General features: G+C 35.4%; 1 protein-coding gene across 2 annotated transcripts in view; it reads left to right on the top strand.

The window, feature by feature from the left end:
• Positions 1 to 26,768, top strand: part of LOC128863375 (trissin receptor) — a 189,073-nt gene that overhangs the window by 71,414 nt on the left and 90,891 nt on the right. For both annotated transcript variants that reach the window (XM_054102503.1, XM_054102504.1), the window contains exon 3: positions 4,394 to 4,553. In XM_054102503.1, coding sequence (XP_053958478.1) covers positions 4,394 to 4,553 — 160 coding nt within the window. The remainder of the gene's footprint in view (positions 1 to 4,393; positions 4,554 to 26,768) is intronic.

Genomic DNA, 26,768 nt, shown 5'->3' on the forward strand with positions numbered 1-26,768 from the left:
ATTGGTGAAAAATTTGATCATCGTATTTTCACCAGCCTCTCTTAAGGCTTGTTTTGTGCTTTGAAGAAAATTTTGGAAGAAAAAGGTGACAATTGCTTGGTTTCTCTTTTGCATTATTAATGAATTAATTTACTATAAATACTTTACAATTTCTTTAGAAGCCTTTTTTCTTTAGACGCCTTTGGCATGCCGTTAAAAGTATTTGTGGCCCTGCGTTGTTCTGCAGGAAAATAACTTCCATCCTTTTCGCCAGTCCTGATATGCTTCAATCCAGCTAGTTGTTGGTTGTGTTGTTCTAAACTGAGTGTTTATCCCGATGGGCTCAGCTTATAGACCGATAATGGATGACTTCCCCCTAAACCCACCAGCATACACAGCAAAATCTGGTCAACCATTATTTTCCGTTCCGTGAACGATTCGATTTGCCTATTACCTCTTTTGGGTGTTGTTCTGTATATGAGTATGACACATTTTTCATCAACAGTTCGGTGTACTTTAAAAAGTATGTTGTGATTAGTTCTTATCCCTCACACAAATTTGCAAGTGGTAGAAGCATTTTTAGATAGGTAGAAAAACGCTCGCTTAGTGATGATCAAATACCAGTTGGTCCCCAGAGTGAATTGTCTACAGAAAATATAAAAAAATTATCAGGATTTGATTTAAAATAGTAGTAATAAAAATCTTATAACACTCTATATGAATCACATTTAGGTTAGGTTAGGCTGAAATCCATTGTGAAGCTACGTCGGTAACTTGTGATTATTTGTCTTAAAATCAATGGGTACTTACACAGTTCTTCCATCTCAATAAAAAATTGTTTACTTCAAAAGGTAAATATGCGTCTGGATAGAGCAGAACAATGGCACAGGAGGAGCAAGATCGTTCCTTCCTCTTCCTAATATATTCAGCTTCTGCAGTAGTCACATGTTTCACCTTGTTCGCCTGGGTGTGTCTGATTATTTTGGTTTAGCGGGGATTCTGTGGGTCTAGCATTGAGGGTTGGCCGCAATTGTCGAGCGATTTTGCCGATGATTTTGTTACGCCATCTTCCGTTTGCTGCTCTTACAATATCTTCAAAGATAAGCAGCTTGCACGTACTTAACGGTAAATTTGGTGCCGAGTCTCGCTAGTTTATCCGCTCAGCAGTTACTCTCAATGTCACAATGGCTAATCACCCATGTTATGTTTAGGTGAAATTACTCAGTTATCTCGTTAAGAGATGCGCGGCATTTCATGACCACGTTGGAGTTTGTCGACTGTTTTGTGAGAGATTTTATTACCGCCTAGCTATCACTGCCAATGTAAATATTATATTATCTGCAGATATCTCATCCCACTGTACCAGTTTCACGGTTTATATTTTTTTCCAGTTTTTACTGTTTTTATTACTATCATTTCAGCTTGATTAACACTACAGTAGTTGAGAAAATGAAAACTAACACAATTTGGTGAAATTCTTTTTTATAATCGGAAGCTTGATTCGAAAATTTTATCACAGATAACCAAACAAGCGATCGAATATTTCACTGTTGTTGTTGTTGTTGTAGCAGCATAAACATTCCCCATAAATATATCGGTAATGCTGCTGAAGTGATTGTTACTGGTGACTAGATCGGGTATAGAGTTTTCAATATGAATCTGAAAACAAACATCAAAATGCCCACTCAAGGCCCCCAGAGGCATTCAAACGTCGATTTTACGTTACTGGAACGACCTGGACTTATATCCGGCCAAAGAATGCCATTTCAACAGCATTCTCGGTATATGCATGGGGAATGCTTATGCTGCTACAACAACAACAGCCACCAGAGGAAAATTAGCTCGAAAAAAGTATTCCGCAAAAGTCTGAAGTACAGATTGCACAAGTTTTTTTTTTTTAAATTCTAAACAAATTTTCAATTAAGAATTGATTTCATTAGACTCAGCAATCACCGACAACTTCCATGTGCTTAAGAGTCTAGAAATGATTGGTTGCAAGAATATAAACTTCGTATTTCAATCCTGAGTATCGAGAAATTTACAGCTGAACACTTTTGTACGACAATTCGTCATTTTATCAGTGATTTTGAGTAAATTTCTGGGAAATCGGAAATCTACTCATTGCACCGTTAGCCGCCTTCAACTGATTTGTCCCTTTGGATCTATTCCCATAGCGGAAGTTTTCGATGGAAGGAATGAAATCAGTAGAAGCTTTCAAACAGCCAAGACCACCAGTCTAAGCAAACTTTCAGAAAATGGCATGCTGGATAGTTTTTAATAACTTGGCAAGGCAAACAAATTTGTGTATCGCAGTGTTAGTCGGTTACATTGATTTTGCGTATTAAAAAATTCCTGTCGCAAAATATACACCGTTGCTTAGTTTTAGTTTTGTATTTGTAAAATAGTTTTGGTTTTTTAAAACAGAGGTGCATATTATGCATTAAGACTACTTGACTTTAGCTTAGCCGCGTGCACCGCATAGTTTTACATATATGGTACATGGCATACTGCCTGCTTGTACGTGACAAGTAAGCTATGAGGATTTGCGTGCACCACTGACTTAATCGCTGACTTGCTTTGACTTCATTTGATTTTGTTCACAAGTTATGTAATTATTCACACACACAGTGTCACATATAAACTTACACGTATATCGCCGTTAAGAAATTTGAAATCCAGAAATTAAAAATGTAAATAAAAGTGCATTATCCCATTTGTGGCGTGCGTCTGTGTTGTTCCACAATTGGAGGGATCTAAAGTTTCAAGCCGACTCTGAACGGGAGATATTTTTTATGAGGAGCTTTTTCAAGGCAGAAATACACTTGGGGGTATGCCATTGCCTGCCGACGGGCGACCGCTGTTAGAAAAAACTTTTTCTTCATTTTGGTGTTTCACGGACATTCGAACCTACGTTCTCTTAGAATTAATATAAGTTGGGGAATAAGTAATAAAAATAAGTAAAAAAAAAATAAAAAATACAATAGTTATAATTTTTTTTCAAAAATTTTCAAAAAATCAGTACTTTACATAAAAAATTTCGATGTTGTCTGTTACATTATATTGAAGAACAGGACGGTAGCTTGTAGTCACTTGAACTTTGTATTTCTGAAATTCAATGAGTCATGAAACTATATAGACAGAAAAATTCTAGAAATTCTGGTTAAAAGGTTAAACATTTTGATGAAAACTCGAAAACTTTTGTAGAAAGTTTGAAACTATGAGTTATATGTTTGCTGTTGTAGTATGAACCATATAAAAAAAACAGTGCGTGTAGCGTAGTAAACATAACAGAAGTGAAACTTTCAAGGCAGAAAAAGAAAGAGGGAAAGCTCCGAGAGAGAAAGCGAAAGAGAGGAGGGAAAGGATATGTATCTAAATGAATTCACAACACTTGCAGAGAATAGAAATAGACAAATAGGAAAAATAGCCTAAAGCGTATCTAAGATATTGTATATATAAGGCTCTCTTCCTCTTTTTCCCCTACGTAATACCTTTTTTCTCTCTCGCGGAACGAAAATGCCCAAAACGTTGCATGGCCTTGAGTTTTACTCTACATTCTCGCTCCGTCATCGACGCCTAAGAAATTTCCCTTCAAAAAACAAATGCTTATAAATTTGTGACGCCTGGGGACAAGAAAAAAATTAATAGTGGTTAGGGCAAGCATAAAGTAAGACCGTTGGGTACCATCTGACTTCCGCTTTTGATAGCATTGCGTTTACGATATTTTCGTTGAAGATTAATCTCAACAAGTGCATTTATGTCATGGAAAATGTTTGGAACTCTAGGAAAATACTTGAAAGCTTACCCGTCGGCAATGATAATTATGCTTTTCAGATGTCTGCCTTCTGAAGTAGCCAACTGTGTGCCAAATGAAGAGTGTGCAATTTGGTTAAACCTTTCTAAAGTTAGAGTCGTTTCAGTTTGCCTTTTTTCCCAGTTGTTCACTCCTCCCGGGCCTCTACTTGTGCGTTAGTTACGTTAATCTACTTGATTTCTGACAGAGTAGGTCATTAGCCTGCCGCTACCAGTCTTTTTTACATTGCACCAAAAAAAAAAAAATCGATTCTCACCACATTTGAAATTACTATCAACGCTTATAGAAGAATTTATTTATTGATTTTTTACGATACCATAGTACACATGGCTCCAATAAACGTGGAATGAGTGTAGGAAATTTCCATTTTTGCTTTTATATTAATAAATTGTTTCAGACTTTATTGCCAATATTAGTTATCTCTTCACATTAGGATGAAAAATTATAAAATTATACCTTTAGCTGTGTGGCACCGCAAAGCTAATCGGGTGTTAGCTAATAACACAAAAATTTCTTTGTTATGTCCTTTACTTAAATACTTAAAATTTATTATACGTCAAATAATTTCAATGACCTTACGTTTCTCTCTTCTTCACTTAGCTGGGTTTTTGGCGAATTCCTCTGCCGCATGTATCAGTACGTGCATTCGCTCAGCTACACTGCGTCGATTTTCATACTCGTCGTCATATGCATGGAACGATATTTCGCGATTGTCCATCCGATTACGTGCAAGCAAATTTTAACCGCCGCGCGATTGAGGGTAAGTAAAAAGAATTATACATTACATACAAAGTTTTATACATTTTTTCGGTACTTCAGATTCTTGCAAGAAATACTTGAAAAACTTGATTTGCATTTATAGCGATATTTTCGAAACTGTTTCTTACGATATATTTATTTATTTATTATAAGTAAATCTAGAAATACAGGATTTCTTACAGACAACAAAAAAAAAAGAAATGTATGACCAGTAGTTCATATTTATCAGTGTAACTCATTTAGTGTCTATTTGAAAGTTTTGTTGATAAAAAAAAACATTGGAAAAAAATTCAAATTTTATGAAATCCATTAAATATTTTATGTACCGGAGAATAAGAGGCATACATCGTTTTAATCTATTCCAAAAAGCATAAATCAGTACTCTACAATTTTTTTGTGTTGAATGTTGAGATAAAGAGGATAGTCAATTACATCACTGATGATATCAAAGATAAATGACTTACCTTTACTTTGTCGACTTCGATTAGCTGCTATTTCATAACAAATATAGGGTGCCATGTACAATTTGCTTTTCGAATCGGCTATAAAAAAAAAATTAATCAATACTTTTTCAAACTTTTTTTTTTATTTGGAAGATTGAACATTGTCATTTATGAATGAAAAATAATATCGTTCAAATGACTGCCACGACTGGCTTTACAGTAGGCCATTCGATCAACCCAATTTTTAAGCACATTTTCTATTGTTTGTGCTCCAATTTCATGAATGGCAACTTCGATTTCGTGTTTTAAAGCATCAATCGTCTCTGGATGGTTCGCATAGCTTTTGTCCCTAACGGCTCCCCACAAAAAATAGTCCAACGGGCGTCCAGCTCCGAGGCGTCCAATTGATATCGGAATTCAAAAACGGTAGCCAAAAGTTCGAGTGTAACTTTGCAGTGTGACAAGTTGCACCGTCCTGTTGAAACCAAATGTCGTCCATGTCACCCTCTTCAATTTTTGGAAACAACTCGTTGAGTATGTCACGGTAACGCTCGCCATTTACTGTAACCGCGGCTCCTCGCTCATTTTCGAAAAAAATGCCCCGATGATGCCGCCAGACCAAAAACCGCACCAAACAGTGACAGTGAGTATTAAAAGAAACTTTTGATTTTAGTAAAAGTATATAATTAGCCTTATTAATTAGTTCAACCATGAAAAAGCTCCTCATAAAAATTATCTGCACTGCGGAGTCGGCTTGAAACTGTAGGTCCCTTCATTTGTGGAACAACATCAAAACGCACACCACAAATAGGAGGAGGAGTTCGGCCAAACACCCAAAAAGGGTGTACCCGCCAGAATCATCACTTCCTAAGCGAAACATTTGCTTTAAAAAAAATATCTACTGGAAGAAATTTTATGTCAGCTTTTACACAAAGGTTTAAAATACCTGTGTATATGAACTTTACCACTGTTTAATAAATAATATTAAGGTATGTGACTACCAAATTGTTTTATTATGTTCTAGTATTCATCATTAACTTGAACAAGAAAAAGTGCTTTCCGTAGCAAAATGAGTTGAGAGGTCGTAAAGAAGCAGTAAATCGTCTATTGCGTGATGATACTGAAACTAAAAATATACCAAATCCAGACTTGATCAACTTTCCATCCGGGCTAGAACTATAAAGTGTCTCCGAATAGTTTGATAAGGATAATTTAGATAGTGGCATGATTCATTTGATCAAAAAGTAATATTTGGGAGGAAAAAATTGGGGCTTGAAAGTTTTAATTTTTCAAGAAATTAAAAGAGCGGGCAAACTCCTTTTCAATCACGTTTTGGAAGTCTAAATCGGGTAAGATTTGGATGAAAACTTGAATATCTTTACCACAATCTTCCAATAAAAGTAAAGAAATGGCATCAAAAGTTTTTCCATTTACTTACTTACTTATGTGGCGCTGCAACCGTGTGTCGGTTTTGGCCAAAGCCAAAATGGCGCGCCAGCGGTTTCTGTCCTGCGTTCGGTGGTGCCAGTTGGAAATCTCGAGTGGAGATAGGTCCTACATCGCTTGGTCTTTCCAATGGAGATGACGCTTTCCACGCCTTTCTTTTTGGGGTACCGTGTAGTAAATTCGCCTTGCTGGAGCGTCTTCTTTCATACGGGTGACATGGACAAGCCAGCGTAGTCGCTGTATTTTTACACGCTTAACTATGTCCATGTCCCTATATAGTTCATACAACTCGCTGTTCCACCATACGCGGTACTCCTCACAAAGGCGGAGGGGGCCAAAGAATTTTTCTCCCAGAGTCTCCCAAAACGTTTCCATCCGTTTTTGACATCGTCCATGCTGCTGCGATATATATATATAAGAGGACGGGAATTTGAGCTTTTTGTAGAGTGCCAGTGTAAGCCTTCGAGAGAGAGCTCTACTTCTCAGTTAACTGCTAAACCCAAAATAACACCTGTTGACAAGGGGTCTTCTCCGTTTGATCTCCAGGCTGACGTCATTTCTGTTATTAGTACTGGCCTCAAGGTACACAAAGTTCTTCCCAACTTCGAATTGTTGGTTGTCAACTCTGACATATTGTCCAAGACGCGACGTTTTACCCTCATTCACCGCAAGACCCAAAATGCTCGCTTCTCTCTTTAAACTGGAGTATGCCGAGCATACAGCGCGGTTGGTTTCGTCGATAATGTCGATGGCGTCGGCATATACTAGTAGCATGGTACTCTTATGAAAGATAGTATCAGTGCGGGTCAGCTTGGCAGCGCCAAAGATTTTCTCCAGCAAGGGGTTGAAAAAGTCACAAGATGAAACCTCGCTTGGTATCGAACGGCTCGTTATTCGAGGTTACTTCCAATTCTGATGTCGCTTGTAGTAGCGTGCAACGTCATCTTACACAGACGTATTAATTTCTTACACAGACGTAATAATCTCCGTTACTTGTTTGTAGCTTTTTAGTTCACAAGTGGAAAATACGATTGATGTACGACTCTATTTGCAAAAATTACAAATCTACCGATAGCAGCCACAAGTGATACTCGTTGAGTCTTTGTATGTAAGCGATAGCAAAAGTTTTTCCATAAGCTTCAATGGACACAAACAATTTGCTCATCTCAAGTGCTTGCAATTCTCAAGCAAAATGTGGCCAATATCTTCACATGTATACGCGAGCAAGCATATGTATGTATATGAATAGACATACCTCACAGACTCGTAATCAGTATTATTTTTTTAGAAGGCTTTAGAAGACTATTACATGTGGGATGGAATTTTGATCTGACTTATGTTTTCAAAATTTTAAACCTGTGTGCCATTGAACGATTTTTTCCTAAGCCTATTTTTATAGTATGTACCCTACCTATGAATCGAGTATCATGGCATTAATGCGTACCATTTGTCTAGTGGAGACCAGGATATTTAAATGGACAAGCAAGACTGAATTCGCAGTGTCTGATTTTCAGTAATATTTTCTGTTATAATCAGCAATTAAAGAAGCCATTTAACTATAAAAAATTATCAGTTCTAATAATCGATATTAATATGTAATGAAATGTATTGGGTCACTGTTAATGTTATTTTCTCCTTTTTAACGCAACGTCAACTCATCAATAAAGTAGAGAAATTCAGCTAGCCAATACTTCGGTCTTATTTTTAAATTTTCTAGGGAAAACGATTAGTTTTATTTATTTATTTACTCAATTAATTTATTTTTTCAAAAAAATATAGTATTTTTGGCAGACTATGAAAAACAGATTAATGCAAAAAAAAAGAAAATCAAAAATAAATAGTTTCATTGTAATGAGTGAAAGAAAAGGTAACATTTCTTATAATTTACAGAAAAGGAATATGAGATAATACTAAGAATGCAGTTCAACTATTTATTTAGTAACATTTTTGTCATTTTGTTGTGCTATGGAATTTAGCCAAGCGCTGTTTGGATATAAAGAGTACGTCAACGTAATTCCAGACTTTTTCACTGCCTCGGTCATCTTCCCTCATACACGCACATATCTATTACACACATGGCTTAATTTTACTGCCTAATGGATACATTTATTTCTATAACAAAAGGGGTATCCTTTGTTATTTAATTATTGTTTGTTTCATCTTTTTTTGTTTGCCAATCTGTCGTCGCTCAGCTTTTATTAATTTGTATGTGCACCCATGTGAAGGGCCATTCAAGTTTGAGTTTCTCTTTGCTTTGATAGTTGCCAGAGTTCAAAGGTATATTTATTGAGGGTTTTAAGTAGACAACCTACAATTTCTTAAAATGAGTTCGAGAACAAATAGAGGTAGAGTTAGAATTGGAGAACTAAATATATGCAATTCTGGCTTCGTCGATTCCGTTCAGGCATTTTTGATGTTAAAAAAAAATTCGATAAATTCACAGAAAAATAAATAGAAATGTGCTCACCGTCGACGCATTGCGATAACGAATATATATACACAAATATTTTGTTCTTCATATGTTTAGATTGAATTCAGAAAAAGAAATTTCAACTTGAACGACCCTGTAAATATCTTATAAGCACACATGGCTTAATATTATTGGTTAATGGGTGTATTTATTTTTGGATGTACTCGTGTAATAAAAAGGATATCTTTTGTGCTGGCATTTAATCATTGTTTGCCGAAACTTTTTTCTTTGCAAGATATCAAAAGCTAATCTGTTGTCTCACAAGTTTTATTAATTTCGATGAACACACATAGAGGATGGCAATATTAGTAATCATTTTTCAAATATTTCGGGATTTGAACAAAATGTATTATCGATTTTTCGGGACTTGTTCTGGAATACAAATTCCTTAAGTACGTTTTAGAACTAATCAAGTCCGACTATTCGTTAAAATTCCATGAGCAAGAATTTTACAAGGTGGCGCAAAATTAATCATCCAGTATGATTTAAACATTTTATTCGATAAAAAATTAAGTTTGGGTGATAGAAATCTTTGTTTGGCCTTTACGCAATCTATGGTCTGTCTGTTTGTTTAGTTCAGAAGTGTCATATGTGACTGACGTACGACCTATTTGCAAAAATTATACCTCACAGAAATAAGTATATGAACAAGGGTATTTTCTAATGAAAAACTATATATATTTTAATATAGGTATATTCAGGAAAAATAGGAACAAAAAATTATAGAACAAAAATTCAACTTGACTAAACTTATTAAATTAAAAAAGAAATTAAAATAACTTCATATGAAAAAAGTAGATGTGCATTGACCTTTCTTTACACTTTTTTCAACGTTTCTAAAACTCTCGATTTTCTTATAATTAATATGTTTTTCATTTTGAGAAAGAACATCATTTATTCGCTTAGGCATAGAGTCTGCCAAGTTTTGAAGAGTGGAATCACCTATCTTATCCCACTCTTCCACTAAAGCACCTTTCAGGTCTTTGATTGTCTCAAACAACAAAGTGATTAATTTTGCGCCACCTCGCATAAACCACTCGAGAAAGCAAAAAACAATGGCTAATAATAGAGTTAGTAACAATGAATAAACCAAATGAAGCCGTTAATAATTTGAATAAAAACCGACCGTCTACTAATGAAAGCATTTTTGGTCTACCCCGCAACAAACGTAGCGATGAATACTTGGTTTTTATGGCATTCCTAATTTCAATTTGAATTCTTATATGCTTTGTACTTGTGATTTGAATTTTTTTGTAAAAAATATGAATTGTTGTTGTTTTTTTTTTTCAATAAATACTACGTAATATGGATTTCATTATTACTTCTTGGCATGATGTTTAGGATATTATTTAGATTTTCTTCATTTTAAACGATTTTTTTAAGTGGTGGAACTTACCGCCAAATTTACTATATGACGGATATATTTTTTTGGCACAATTTTTTGCACGTTTTTCTCAGAAACCTATCTACTGTGAAAAAAGAGAGTTGAGTACATATCTAATTTATTTCGTCATTCAAACGATGCTTGCTTTGCTCACTTAGATTTTTGTCAGCACTTTTTTTGAAGTTTTTTCATAAACAGTGGAAATGCTAACAAATAAAACTGACAATTTTTGTGTACAAAAACTCAAATTGTTCAAAAGCTCGCCAATTTAGAACAATTATTTGAGCAGTTGAGCAGAGAATAAAGTTAAATGATAATTAGTGTATCGTACTGGCCTATGTACGGCTAGCTAAAGCTCTAGTTTCTAAGTCTAATAATGTAATTACTCTAGACTTAGACGTAACCTGACAACTTTAACAGCAACCTGCGAAATGGGAAATATGTATAAATTATTACCACTGCCTTAGGAAACTTAGAAAGCTTTCGATTTTAGATTAGTTAGGTTAAGTTAGACAAGTTGTTTATCTAAGATAATATACTCGGTGAATTTAAGGTCCATTGTAATATCTCCAGTTTATTTCCATCTCCTAACTAAATTGCTTTTACCGATTGAATCTTTTCAAGAAGGTAACTAGTCCCTCCAGTGAGACATTTTGCAAATTTCCCAGGTCTTCAAGGAAGGTCAATCGAAGTGTAGGTCAATCACAAAGGAAATCATTTTCTTCTACATTTTTCTACTGGCTAGGCTGCCAATAGTGCAGTGACCCATTATAACGCCTGTAACGACGCTGATAGTTGATTTGTCGAATCTAAGTAGTCATTTTGTCCTTTGAAGATTCAGTTTTGACTAGAGCGTTTTGGAGGTCCTGCAGTTAGTAGTCAAAGAGTGGTTTACGCGATTACGCCCAAGTCAATGAGAATGTATCGTTTTAGAAGAATTCTTATGCCCTCTACCACTCGCTAAAGGTCAAATTTGAGCCATTTTTGGTTTTGAGCAAACGTTGCGGATTAATTAAAAAGTGAAATTTTGAATGGCCACCCTGGTGAATATTGGTAGTCCTAAGATAAGGGGTGAGTTTTTAAATCCTGATCTAAAATTAATCATTAATAAGGAAATGAATACAATAAATTAACTCGGGACTCATCTTAACGACAGTCGAGATTTTCGAAACTGTAATAAATTCGCGGGACTAGTATCTCTGCTACAACTGCCTGTGCTCATCAAATGCAACGCTCACTTCTCGTTTTAATCGATAATAATAAACTTTTACTAACTCACTAAAATTCAAGTTCAGTGGTCTTTGATTTCGAAGGCAGCTGTGTAAATATGCGACAGCAGCGACGTTAACGCAATATTACAAGGATTTTCCATTAGTTGGTTATTTCGTCTAATGAGTACCATAAACTAAATTATTTGTTGAAAATCGTATAAAAATCCAATTAGTTGGGGAGAGAGAGGTGGAAAATCAGTTAGATAAAGTTAGGGTGTATTTGAAAAAGGGCGGCGATATCTCATACCAGGATCTGATGGAGGGTTCAGTGCATAGGCAGTCTAAGTAGTTTATCTTTCTCTCCAGAAAGGTATAAAATAGGCTAGGAATTGCGAAATTGGTATTAGCTTTTGGAGTTTTTGCGAACTAAATGATTGAACAGACGAAGACTTCTACATCTAGGGGGTGTCACTCTAAATCTATTACCGGCATGTTTTACTTCTCGAGGTGGTACTGAAATTCATCAGGAGCCTCCAATTATAGCCCCGCGGTCAAGCATGATAGACCAGATTAGAGAGGCTCGAAAAAATTATAAGTGAAGTAAAGTTAGAAAAAGTACTTCCGTATGCACCATTTTTTTTCTTTTTTTAATTTTTTATCTGGGGCTTAAACGACTAAATCAATCGTGTTTTTTTTTTTATTCATAAGCAAATCTAGACCACATTCCTACAAATTGTCCCTGCTTGACAATCTCAATAGATTTCTGCCTAAAGAATGTTTTTTTGAAATAGTTTAGGAACAATTAATATGAAAATGATAAACCTTCTTCCCAAATTTAGTCTGATAAATGTCCATCATTATTAATATGAAGAAAATAAGTTCATTTTTTTTTTGTATATTTCCATCGCATTTCAAGATTTAATGGAGTTAAATTTGGAAACGTTGGTGACCAGTCGTAAGAACTTCTGACACGTTTGCCAGCGATCGGGTGGTCCGCCATTGTCTCTGAGCTCTCATTGTTTTTTGGCTTGCAAGCATGAGCTTTTTTAAAATATTTTTTTTTTTGTTAAATAATTTTGTTCAAAAATTTTGTAAAAAATCTGTTTAGCATTTTTGAGATGTATTTAAAGTTGAAAATATTTAAAACACATTTTTTCATATGTATAGATCGAAAATGCTTTTATTTTATGTTATTATTTTTTTTTTATTTTATGTTAAAAAATTAAAAAAAAAGAGGTTGCCTGTAAAGTCGGAATACTGAGGATAGTTTAACGTGACAACGTCATAAGAAAATATTGATGTAAGGGTTGTAATTTTCAAAACAAAATTTTAATTTTATTTGTTTGATAGATATTTTGTATGGATATAGAGGAGGAGGTAAATGGAATTGCAATGGAATAGGTCAAGTTACATTTACACAAACGTGAAAAATTTACCAAACATTTATCAAATTCATGAAAGATATCTTCAATTTCGATTGTGCATCAGACGTTAATAAGTCAACAACACTAAGAGGCACCATCATCGATTTGCCTTTTTCAAGACACTACACTAGAAACACCCCCTTTCATTTCCTACTTTTCCTCTCATCGTCCTATTCTCAACAGAGAAATGGCCCATTACCATGCACACAGGAAGAAGGCATATGCATATACGAATATTTGAATTTCTATACATATGCGCATATACATACATATATATGCTCACTCAAATAGAAGAGATCCAGATGTTGAACGTTGTCGAACGCGCAGGCCGATTGAGCCTCTTTGTCGTTCGTTCCGTGCTCTCGCTTGCAGTTCCAGCAAGGTAACAACGCATGAGCAAGATAACGATACATTTTTTCGTGCATGCAGCCGGTTAAATCGAATTATAAGACGTTATGACGTCAAAAAAATATTTTGTTCATTTTTTTTGTCATTTGTAAAAAATTCACTTCCTCATTTTTTCTTATTTGCTTTATTAATAGCTCAGACTATATTCAGTAATAATCAGGCAACGCATAGAGTGCTAACAACTCAATTTTACGGTCGTAGAGCGTGCCTCTCTTTAATATTATAACATCCACAGATATCAGTCGTCAATCGCCTTTTACTGCCTCGCCACCTCTGAAGCAAAATAGCTCAATGAGGGGTTTTGACCAACATTGGTCTATAAATTAACTTTGTGAACAAGCAATGATGTTTTGTGAAAGATGTGTTGAAAGAGCTGCAATATTGATTGCTGTTGAAGAAAACTTTCTTCCAATAACTCGGCTCAACTTCTTCAATCTGAAGAATTTTCCGTAGGCCACGCAACTCGGTTTGCCTCTTTACAATGATCTTTGTATCAACTGCATTTTGTATGGAAACATGTGAAGATCTTTTGCTTTAAAATCCTCCTGAAAATGGTTCTATTGATGCCTATTTTCTATACTCTGCAGCTATGTGGGATATTTGACTATTTGGCACTTTTGCTGACAGCTGTAATATTTTTGTTGAAGGGACATCAACGTGGTTTCGTATTATATAGTGGAATTACTGCTATATCCATGTGCTGGGACTAACTGATGAATTGCTTCGCCTTTGGCTGTAGTATGGTCGCGATATTTGGTACAATAGGCAGGCTGAGTTATCAAAAGCTGATTGGTTATTTTAAATGTTTTTGTTTTTTGTTCACTGTTCCATCGTACATCGTTCTGGGCTGTTGTTTTTGCGCCGTCCCAAGTGGTGTCGGCATCAGCTCGTTCGCGCACTATCGACCTTTACCAAGTGGTCTTTGGCCAATCGCGATCTTGGCTCCCTTACAGTTTCCAGTCCAATGACATTCTCGCGACGCTATATGGTTGTTTTCTAAGCGTATGACCTATCCATCACCATTTTCTGCGCCTGAGTTGGCTAAGGATGGGTTCCTGATTTGTTGACCTCTACAGCGCGTCGTTGCTGATGGTGTGCGGCCAGGATATTCTACAGATGAAGCGGAGGAATTTGTTGACGAAAGTTTGTAGCTTCTGTAGGTGGGAAAGATTGTAGCCTCCGTGCAATAACGGGCTTAACGCATGAGCTAAATATTCGCAGTTTAGTGTGCCATTGAATGTAACACGACAATATTTGGCTGCTTCGTTTAGGTGGATATCGATACTTGGCTGAAATTTTACTGAACCAAGATTTAAAAAATTATGAAATGATGTCACTGATTGGTTGAGAATTTTCCAATTTGTTCAATAGTTTCTTTGCCGAAATTAGACTGTGTATTAGGGCGGGTCGATTTAAAAATCGCTCATTGCTCTGTGAAAATCGTATTCTAGGGATCAAAATAAGAAAAGGAACCATACCTCTAAAACGAATTCTGATGTCCTCCAATTTCACCCATTTAAAGTGCTCCAATCGAGTCCAAATGTATGACCGACCCGCACTAACTTTGGACGGTCGATCCACCCATGCCAGTGGCACACCCCCTGGAACTCCCCCGGGGGGTTCCCCATACAATCATTTCAAAATATCACCATTTTTGGCCTTTACATGAGAAAAGAAACTAAAAAGTTCCACCCAAATTGGGGGACATCAGAATTCGTTTTAGAGGTATGGTTCCTTCGGCAAAGTTTCTTATTTTGATCCCTAGAATATGATTTTCACAGAGCAATGGGCGATTTTTTTGCCTACCCACAAATCGACCCGGCCTACTGTGTATCCTATGCAAGTCAAAACTTTTCAAGTGCGCTTTAGTGTTTCCAGATGCACTGTATTTATTCGAGGAAATGTACATTAAAGCCAGCAAAATAGTAAAATCCAGAAAATATACGCTGTAATATAATACAAACCGGAAAATTTTGCTATTTACATTTCCAAAAATAACACGCATTAATTTTCGAACACTTTGAATTTATGGGGGCTTCTGTGCCTTCATAGAATTTAATCTCTATCATTACTTATAATTTTTTTTTTCTATTTTTCTATTTTCTATTTTTGTTTTTTTTTTTTGTTTTTCTTTGTTCAATTTTAAATTGAAAATGTTTTCCATTGCACATTGCGGTGGCAGTAAATTAATTTTAATAGCAGCAATTGGTGAAATTTCGTGTTTGTGCACATGAGAATGTCTGTCTGTGCCAAAACAAATCATTCTATTGACCTAGTAGGGCAGCGGCAAAAACAAAAATGCAGGCATACAAGTATAAAAACATACAACATGACGTATATAAAAACCCTATATATGAATGCATGAAAATGTGCGTATGTGCGTGCGCCACACACGCGCGCCGTCATATTAATATTGGTGTGAAAGGGCAAACCATATGACTCAAGCATGCAAGGCCAAGTACAAGCCTTATATTTTGTGCACGCACGGTTACAACAACAACAACAACAACAAGAATAGTAGTAACAAAAAACCTAAGCTAGTCGCTGGGTGGGTGGGTGAAAGGGAGGTAAGAGTAGTGACATCGTCATTAGTTCTGACGCCGGCGGCTGCATTCGACATCACCGCCGAAATGAACTGCGGCATTGCAGTGGCACGTTTTCAAAATTTATCGACGCCACAAACAGCCGTTGGCGGCTTGATGGCGGGCGCTGGAGAAGGTGTAATGAATGAATAGATGTGTGTAGAAAATTTCAAATTACAATGGTGTTTATTTGCCGTCATTTTGCAGGCATGTGTGCGTGAAGTATATAAATTACTTCAATGTTTACATTTAAGTGCATATATAAATTAGTATAAGTGTGCGTGCGTGTGCGTGAGTGTACTAGCTGCAAAAATTTAATGAGCGCAGCTGGCACATTCAGCCGGCGAATATTCATTACGCCAGCTAATTGCGCCGAAAAATGAATTTGTCCGTACTTTCATATAGACAATTTGACAATTCTTTTGCTTTTTTTTCTATGAATACTGGCGCATGGTCTTGCATGGAGAAGGGTTGATATAATAAATTTAAAAATAAGAGAAGTCTGTCTGTATAAAATAAACTCTAGTAATAAATCATTATTTGGTATACAAATCGCTCATTTGCTGGAAGAAGGTCATAACTCCCGAAATCTAAAATTTGAGCAAAACAGCTTCAAAGTTCTACAAAAGTTCTAATTATTTGCAAAGAAAATAATTCTGAAACAAATATAGTAATGAAAAGTAACAAAATGTAATAATAAAAAATAACAAAAAAAAAAAAAAATAATCGAATAGCTTGGAAAAGTATTCGAATGACAAACGAGAAAATAAAAAAATTGAGATTTAAAATTAAAACAGAAAAAAGTTTGAAAAATAACTCGATTAAAATTATATTAAATTTATTGAAAAAATTTCGAAAATTTTTAGCACTTCAAAGTAAATTAAAATACAAATTTGCCACTAAAAGTGCCAATTATTTACAAATAAAGTAGGTGAAAAAATTATTACTTAAAAATAAATAAAAAAAATGCAGGGAAAAAATAATGAAAAGATACGCGGAAAAACTTTGAAAATTAATTCGAAATTAACAAAGGAAGTCACAATTTTTAAACCTACATAAAATTTAAAACTTCGGAAAGTTTCATATACTTCAGCAAAAATTAAGACAAAAGTTTTCAACTAAAAAATTTAATATAATTATAAATCGAAAAGCTCCAAAATAAATATAATTAGAAAAAAAAAAAAAAAAAATTTGTCACCGGAAAGTTGAAATTGCAAATTCTAAAAGCTCTGAGTATTTAAAATAATTAGAAAGAATAAAAAAGAATTTATAAAGAAATAAAAAAAATTCAAACCAATAAGTTTCAAATGGTGGTTCGGTGCAAATGAACAAAAAACTTTTCTAATACTAATTATTTGCAATTAATTCGGAATAATGCAGAAATTGAAAAAAAAAAATAGCTACATATATATTAGAAAAATATTTGCATGCCACCGATGAACATTAAAATCGGCAAATAAAAATTACAAACAAAACAAATAAAAAATAGTACAAAAAAACAAATTTAAAACCTACATAAATTGAAATAAAAAACCAAAACCGTGCGTAAAAAAATCGTTACATTATATGAACATAAAAATTTAATAATAAAAATTAACAAAGAAAAAAATTATACAAAAAAAAGTTTATCTTAGAGAATTTTCAATAAAAAACCTAAAACTTCCAAAAAGCAAAAAACAAAAAAAAAAACCTTTCTACTAACTTGATATACAAATAAGAGTTTTAAATTTGCTATGCCTTCCTTCTAATGGACAGTGTTAGTATATATGGCCATACATTTTTCGCGCAGCATAAATTCACCCTTATCTTAAGGGGGTGGTAGGGTTTAGCGCTAAAAAAAACACTTTTTTTTTGAATTTTTTACAGAAATATGGCTTAAGATACATTAATAAAATCAGTTGCATGTTATTGTAATATACATCTTTTCAATAAGTTTTTAAAAAAATATTAATAATAAAATATTGACAAATAAGCCCATGACAGAGTTTTTTTGGAGATATGTTTTTCGAGAGGTCCTCTGCGGTGCCAATCGGCATTCGTCGTAGAATCATCTGAAACTATGGATGGAACCCCCCCCCCCCCCCCCCCCCATTAATAAAATTTTTTTTTTTCATTTTTGTAGTTTTGGTGGCAAAAAAACGTAAAACGAGCATTTTTGGAGAAAAATTTTGCCATATTTGTAAGTGAAAAACAACCTTAAAAAAAAATAATAAAAAAAAAACAGTGTAGGGGGGAGGTATTTTTTATTTAGAAAACGTGTGCCAAATTTGAAAAGAATCGGTTGAATAGTTTCGGAGTTGTGATTGGCACCGACTTTTAAGAAGTCGTTTCGGGAAAAATGCGTTTGAAAAAATGACTCTGAGAAATTATCGATGCTCCGCATTCGAGGTAGAGTGCCTACAAAGGCTATAACTTTGAGAGTTCTGCTCCGATCCACTTAAAATTTTGACACAACATTCTTGAAATGATTTACTATAAGATGAGTCAAGAAAAAAATTTCGATTTTGTGACCCTACCCTTAATAAGGCACTCTTGCAGCAAATTACCGACATTTTCTGAGTATGAGTAAATAAAATGCTATATGGAAGGATTTTATGGTGCTAGCATAGAAAAACCTAAGCTCCTTTAATCCGCATATTAAATAGCACTTATACGCTGCTTTTAGTCTACGTTGTTGATCATGCGTGAGGTTAGTCTTAAACCCACAGCCTGCGATTCTCTATACAATTCCTTCCTCCGGCTAAGAAAGCTATGAACGAAATAAGCGACAGAATTATTATTTTTTTGATTGTTGGAGAAATTGCAAACAAAGGGAACATAAATGAGAAAGCAACGTAAAAAAAAAATATTGTCAAAAATTAGTACATATGTTACAATGAAACACCCTTTGACGTACATTTTTATTTTTACATTTTTCACTTTCTAAAAACTGTCTATATTCTATTTATTTATTTATTTAAGTCTATTTATTACAACCTCTACAACCTATGATACAAAAGTAACTTAAATTAAACTAACACATGGGCTGAAAAGTCTCGGGCCTAACTTATAGATGATTCCAGTTTTAATGCATTCGCCTCTTTTTTAGTTAGCGCCAAGCTTAAAAGGACAGCTGTCACAATTTCATGATACTTTGTTTATTAGTTCGTGAGTTATTCTGCTCAGAGTGACGCTACTTTTGTTATTTTCATGGATAAAAAAGAATTTACATTTTAATTTTATATTTCTTCTTGATGGGAAAAAATACCACTCAAGCGAGGCAATGGCTTGAAAAGCAGAGTTCCCAGCTCCATGAGAAACAACCATAAAACGAGGGCTTGCTGACTTCAAACTTTAGATATCGTACAATGATTGAATTTTTATTTTTAATTTAGAGGCTTAAAAGCAAAGGAAATTTATGAACGAATGGTGAAAGTGTATAAGAACTTTAGTACAGAAGAAAAATGGGTTGCTGAACTTAAACGTGGACGTACAAGCCTTGATAGAGTCACGAGAATGGCATTGGTCTCGAACTCACAAGGGTGCAGATGTCGCGGTCGACCGAAAAACACTTGGAGAAGGTCGATGTTGTGCGAACTAGCAGATGCCGACATCCCATGGAATGGCGCAAAATCAACAGCACAGAACCATGTACGATGGAAGAGTCGTGTCGAGGCCCTATGCTTTCGAGAGGAGTGAGCAAGGAGAAAATAAACAAGCCTTGAAGACGATCCACGTCTAGAACGTCTTAACACAACAACAATCGTAGAAAAAATACAGGATATCATATTGGAAAATCGTTGATTGACTAAAAGAGATTTAGTAGCAGCCCTGGGCATCTCATTGGGCAGGGTAAACAATATGTTGACTGAAGAATGACCCAGAAAGAGTGTAGGCGCCAATTATAGGTGCCGCATTCGCTAACAGCGGAACCAAACCACGTTCAAATGTGACTTTCTCAGCAACATTTAGAGCTTTTTCGGAAGGATAAAGAGGATTTTTTGAATCGATGAATCACTAGAGATGAGACTTAGGTCTATTGCATTGATTGTAAATCAAAACAAGAGTGGCGAGATCATGGTTCTTCGGCTCTGAAACGAGTTCGTGCTTAGAAATCGGTCAAGATGCGAAATAAATTTTGTTTGCGGTTCACTTGCAAACTGGTAAAACAAGAAATTGTGAATATTATTGTAACCTTTTAACCAGTTGAAGGAAAAAATTCGTGAAAAAGACCCGGTTTCCAAAAATAAAATTTTGTTTCATCAGCACAATGCGACGTGCATTTGACAAAAATCCATGAATTTAAGTTAGAATTGTTGGAGCATGCACCGTATTCACCCGATTTGGCCACTAGATACTTCCATCGGTTTTCAGACATAACGAAATTCAGGAGCAGAAAGCGTTTTCCATCAAATTATGAGGTCAAAACAGCTGTGGAAGCGTATTTTGTCGTCCTTCCAAATTCTCAACTCAGGGATGCAATTCATAAATGGGAATCTCGTTGCAATAAATGTATTAATGTTCAGGGCGACTATGGACTATGGGGACTATGAGGGAATAATAAAGTGTATCTCAAACCACACAATTGTGTAGGTCTTATCGAACCGCAAAGCTTATTGAACAACCTAGTGTGATTGACGTACGGCACCATTTGCAAAAAGTATAAATCTTTCTACAGGGTGATTAATTTTGCGCCACCTTGTGTAATGACAACTACTTTTTATTGGGATCTTGTTCATGTGTGTTTTTGTTGTTGTTGTGGTTGAGTATTTCCACTGAAATAATCCTAATTAGTGACCAGTACGGTGTTATTACCATTGTCCTCGTGTGATGATGTTGTTGTTGTTGTTTTTTTTTGTTCTAAGTCAGACCCATTTAGTGAGGTCCAAGTATAGCAGCAAATTTCTTTATCTCGACGTCTAAGATCTGATGAATTTGCTGCAAGAAAGGCTTACCAAAGGAGCGGAGTCGTGCCGTAGTTAGCCCTGGACATTGACATCTATAGTGGAAAAGACTTTCCTTCGCCCCTTCCGCTTGACAGCTTCTACAGATGGGATTGAAGGGGAGGTTGAGTCTGGCTGCATGCTGCCCTACTTTCCAATGACTTGTGAGGATTGCAGTGATGCGTGAGATGTTTGGCCGAGAACATCCTAACAGATCATTCGTCCTTTGGATTATATATCACGGCCATGTGTTTTTTGTTGTAATACATGTAGTTAATTGCTTCCATTTTCTTTCGGCTAAAGCATGACAGTGTGAAGCAATGGACGTCTTTAATGTGTTGAGTGGGGTGAAGACTGCCACTGCCTCTCCTATTTCTAGTGTCGAACCTTTTCTTGCAAGCTCATCCGCTATCTCATTATCCCGTATGTTCCTATGACCGAGAACCCATATCAGAGTAATTTCAAGCCAATGACTAAGCAATTCCAGCTCTTCTCTACACTGTAAGACCAGTTTGGATGAAATGGAGTTGGACTTTAAGGCCTGTACAGCTGCTTGACTGTCTGAGAAGATAGCTACTCTTGCACTAACTTCCTTATAGAGCTTTAGTGATTTGCATGCTTCTCTGATCACTAGAAGTTCCGCGTAAAACACCTAGCATAGTCAGGAAGTCTAACTGACTGAGATAGGTTGAGTGTCTCTGAATGAAACCAGCTCCCACGCCACAGTTCATCTTAGAACCGTCAGTGTGTATTTCAAAATCGAATCTTCCAATCACCCTCCCTTTGTTCCATTCGGCCCTCGGTGGATAAAGTACCATAAAGGCTTTCTTAAAGTTAAGGTCGGGGACTGTGTAGTCTGATCTGTTTTTGAGCAGCGGGGGTCCATATAGGAGGATCTTGCTGTGACCGTACGACCTTGTTGTCCAGCTTCCTATGTCTCTGAGTCTCACCGCGCTGCAGGCGGCGATTGTTTTTATATGTAAATCTAATGGTAGCAGATGAGTTAGTTCATGTGTGAGACACTCGAATCAATTAATTAATTTAAAAGGTTCAGACATTTCTTATTTAACTAACCAACTAAAAGTCTATTATCTTTGGTGAATTCTCCTATTGGTGGGAAGAAGATACTCCAGTTCATTTATGTGACTAGCTTAAAAAAAAGTTGGCAGAAAAAGGGTAAAATAAGATTTAAGGAAAGGGTCGTGTATATTTGCACGTTCATGAATAGAACTCAAATGTGTCAAATAGACTCACGAAAAATTAAACCCAAATTTTTTAAACACCAGCAATTGTCACTCGAAAAAATATACTAAATACATATACACATATACATATATACACATGCACATAATATACTCGTGCATGTGTTGGCGAAATCCAAGGTAAGTAAATTTCATTTCATTCAAGCTCAGTGAGTTGACTGACTCATACAGATAAGCGTTCAGTGAGAATCATAGAGTACTATTTTGTTATTGTTGCTGTCCGGGTACAGACGGTCATATTAATCAGCGTATAGGCGAAGTGAATATAAAGAATGAAAAAATAGCGTCATGACAAATGATGCATAAAGATAAAAAGGTGTCAGTGAATATAATACAAAAAAATAAAAAATATTTGAAGAATCATTCGTGATAAGTAAATATAAAAATGAATGAAGCGGAAAAGTGAGGCTGTGTGAAAAGTAAGTAAGTGACATTGACAATAAAAAAATGGGTATGCATATAGATTCAACCAAGGCAGGACATTCACCTGAAAAGAGTTAGGACATCTCTTCGCCTTTTCGGATATTCAGTCAGTCACTCAGGCATTCAGGCACTCAGCCTCAGTAGGCAAACCCATACGGTGCGGATATGAGTGGAGTCGATTTCGACCGTTGAAGTAAATTTTTCTTATTGTTACGTTATTTTTCTTTAAAACATCTAAGTTAATGTTGCGTAAATCAGGATATTTTTCTAAATAAAGAAGCAGAAAAAGAAATGAGCTGTGAGCGATTTTAATTCGGCTCTATTTAAAAGGTTTAAGTCATTCGCACTAAAAGGTATGCAGAAGTTCAATGGCCTGCCATCAGTGCTCTTTGCCTTTGGAATACATTTTTATGTATTTATATAGCAACTCATAAGAGGGACTGGCCGCAGTGATGGCATCTTTCATCTATTTATGACTCATTAACTGCTGCCAAATCTCTAAAGAAATTTATCAACTATTTTATGACAATTTTGTTTATCTCATCAAGAAAATGTTGTAAATTGGTAAAAATATAACAATCGGTTGGTGGTGAGTATGGATTAGGCAGCCTAGTTTTTGGAGATTGCAGAATATGGGTGCAGCCTGGGGTTATCTTGATGGAACGCGACACCCTATTCTGGCCAATTGCAGGCGAACAGTGGTTTAAAATGAATCGCCTTTGAAAAGAGCGGTCCCTATTGAGTGCTTGGCCCGATGGAAGCAGTCTATAGTAAGCGAATTTCTTTTAATCTCAGCAATGTGCAGGGTGTTTTTTTAATACAATACAGCTTTAATACAAATTCAGAAACATTGTTGGAATAATTTTTGTTTTATGTTTTTTGTATTATCTGGCAGATGACATTTCTTGTTAGAATATGAAACCCTGCATATGTGTGCCTCAGCTACAGTTATTTAGTCCATTCGATCAGTCCAATTTTGGATTACTTTTTTCAATAAATCTGGCCGCATGGCGCCAATAATCATTTGACTATTGCTATATATCGATTATCAACGGCGATAGCACTCGCAGGTCAACGTAATGGCAGTTTCTTTCTCATGTCGAAAGAAATAAGTACCGATGCCGCCGGTGTTCTATGAACTTCGTGAACAGATTTATTTTTTTTTCAAAGTAACGCTTTCAATTTGGAAATCCTAGTTAGGTAGGTAGGTCGGGTGGTTGTCATAAATACACACTTAGACCTTTCGCAGGTCCATTGTGATACCACTGGAGCTTATCCTTACCCTACGTGTTCCTTTTCAAACCATCCGGTAAGTTTAATAAACGAGCAGAGCTTCGTTAGTTTTAGATGGGCTATGTCCGCTACATCGGTTAGAAATGCTGTATCAAGAGTGCGCAGCCTTCTCATAGCTAAGCTTTCACACTCACATAAAAGGTGTCTGACTGTTTCCTCTTCTTCTGTATTAAGACAGCTTCCACAGAAAACGAAGTACGGGAGTCCTAACCTTCTAGCGTGGCTGCCTATTAAACAATGTCCAGTTAATACCCCTATCATTTTTCTTATAGCTTCTCTATTAAATCTTAACAAGATTTTCGATCGACCGCTGTTCCATTTCGGCCATGATTGTCTGCTTAGTTCGCATGTTGTGAGGTTTTGCCAGCTTGTATTTATCTTTTTGATGGTTTTCCTGTCTATAAATAATTTAAAAGTGCCTATAGGCATGGGTATCAGCGTTTATCCTAACCCTAACAGTTAAAAATGATTGCTTGGTAAAGTTTTGAATTTACGATTTTCCACTAAATGTTTCCTGCTTCACATCATACCAAAACAAAAAAAAAATTAATTAAATAAAAAAATTATACTAAAAACTGGAAACTATTTCGCAAATAATTTTAAAGACTAAAGTATCTGCTTTAGCTTCTTCTAAATTTCTTATACCGACGAAAGCTTTCAATGGGCTTAATTGAAGCATTTTCAGAATGATGGAAACTCTTTTTGAAGTGAAACTTCTTAGGCGTCGATGGACGAGCGAGAATGGAGAGTAAAATTTCAAGGCCATGCAACGTTTTGGGCATTTTAGGTCCGCGAGAGAGAAAAAAGATATAACGTAGAGGAAAAGGAGAGAAAGAGCTATACCTTGTATATATCTTAGATATACTTTAGACTATTTTTCCTGAGTTGTTCTTTGTGGCTGCTAATTTTTGGTGATAAATAACACACAATAATACCTACACCGGTCGACCCTTCTGCGTTTTTTGTAAATTTTGTCTATTTGTATTCTCTGCAAGTGTTATGAATTTATTTAGATATATTCTTCCTCTCTCTCTCTCTCTCTCTCTCATTCTTTCTCGGGTCTCTCTTTCTTTGTCTGCCTTGAAAGTTTCATCTCTGTTATGTATACTACGTTACACGCACTGTGTTTTTGTTTTTGATTTTCAATTTTTAATATCGTTCACTTTGTTTTGTACTTTTTGTTAATTATATCTCCATTTATTAAATACCATCTGTCTTAGCTTAAGGGGGGAGCCTGGTTTATGAGGTCTGAAACTTGCATCTCTGCGATTTTTTTTAAGGAAAAAATTAATTTAGCACTGCAAAATTTTTTCTATATTTTAATGAACATTTAAAAAGTATAAAAAATTTTTTTACGGGTTAAAATAAGTTGAAAAAAATGTTTAACATAGAAATTAGTAGAGCTCCAGCGTTGCAAAGTTTCCAACTGGCGTACAAGATACAGCTCGTAATTATTATCTAAAGCAAAAAAGTCAAATGCATTTCTAATTATCATGATTTTTTATTCTAGATAAACTGAGAGAAATTCCAAAATTTCATCTTTTTGGAGGTTTTAAAGAAAAAAATGCCTTTCCATAAAAAAAAAAAAATTCACTTCAACTTGGTATAAAAATCTTGAACAATTTTTTTTAATATATTTTGTAAGTTCAAATAGAAGAGAATTTAATACTGAAGGGAACAAGCTATGATTCATTTCAAAAGGTTCATTAGTTTTTTTTTCATTCATGTACGCCAATTCAAAGAAATCATAAAAATGAAAAGTCGAGAAAAGAAGATAAAGTTTGTACTACGAGTATAGCTGTCCGGTCGCAGCGTAACTACCTAGCGCTCGCCTACCTTTGGCTTTGTATCTACGGAGAATTAGGCTTTGTAACTTTGTGTAAATATTCTGAAAGATATTAGAAATCGCTTGAAACGAAAAAAAAAAATTGATTTTTTTGACCTTATAAACCAGGCTCCCCTCTTAATACTCAAAATTCATCATCATCATACTTCATTTACTATTGCTCTCCTACGTCTCGGTTCATTTCATGGTTTCTTCGCGCGTCCATGCAACCCAGGTCGTCTTCCAAATCATCGGCCCACCCTTTTGGCGGCCGTCCGCGATTTCTGCTGTCCGAAATGCAAACTTAAAAGTCCTCTTTGCAAATCTGTTGTGATCCAGTCGAAGTACGTGTCTTCGAAGTCATCAAAGATGCTTTCATGAAGCGCACTATGTTTTCTCCACTTATAAGTTATTCGATCTCATTTCTATGCTTTACTCTATAAGACCCATCAGGTTCTCGCCAGGAAATTTTACGCGCAAAACATAAAAGATATTTCACATCCATACGTTGCTATTGATCGTATAAAATTCCTATAGATCTGTAGCTTACACGTCCATGACAAGAGCTTGTTTTTTAGCGGTTTAAGGTGCGCTTAATGGCTTCTGTTTGCCTTTTCTGTACCTTTTTCCTCTCGATGTTGTGGAAGCTTTTTTCAAGTGTCTAAAAATACAGTGAGTATCGAGCCCGTGAAGGTTTTATTACGAAGCAATGATCTGGTTTTGGTCTATTGGTTCTAAATCCGCGTTGATACTCGCCTAGAATATCCTCTGCCACCGGATTAATTTTTCCAACGGGTATGTTGATGAATGCTTTGCGTGCAGAGTTTTTCTCTATTTTTTTTTTTTTTTTTGACTAATTAAACTTAAATCTTTGTGGTAACTTTTTTTTAGTCTACGCGGTATGCTGGTGTTGTTTATAAAATTAGAGGCTTCAGGTTAAAACAAGCCTGTTATTATACATATTTATGGCAAATATTGCTAATTTCAACGAATACAGTTGGTACCTTCAAATCTTGGTGTATAGTGTCGTTGCAGACATTCTATTGTGCGTTTGTGCATTTGCTTGTGGGTTCACTTCAAGAAATAAATGCAACTTGTGAATGCTTCATCAATCTCAATCACC

The sequence above is a fragment of the Anastrepha ludens genome, chromosome 5 (genome assembly GCF_028408465.1).
Source record: "Anastrepha ludens isolate Willacy chromosome 5, idAnaLude1.1, whole genome shotgun sequence".
NCBI lineage: Eukaryota > Metazoa > Arthropoda > Insecta > Diptera > Tephritidae > Anastrepha > Anastrepha ludens.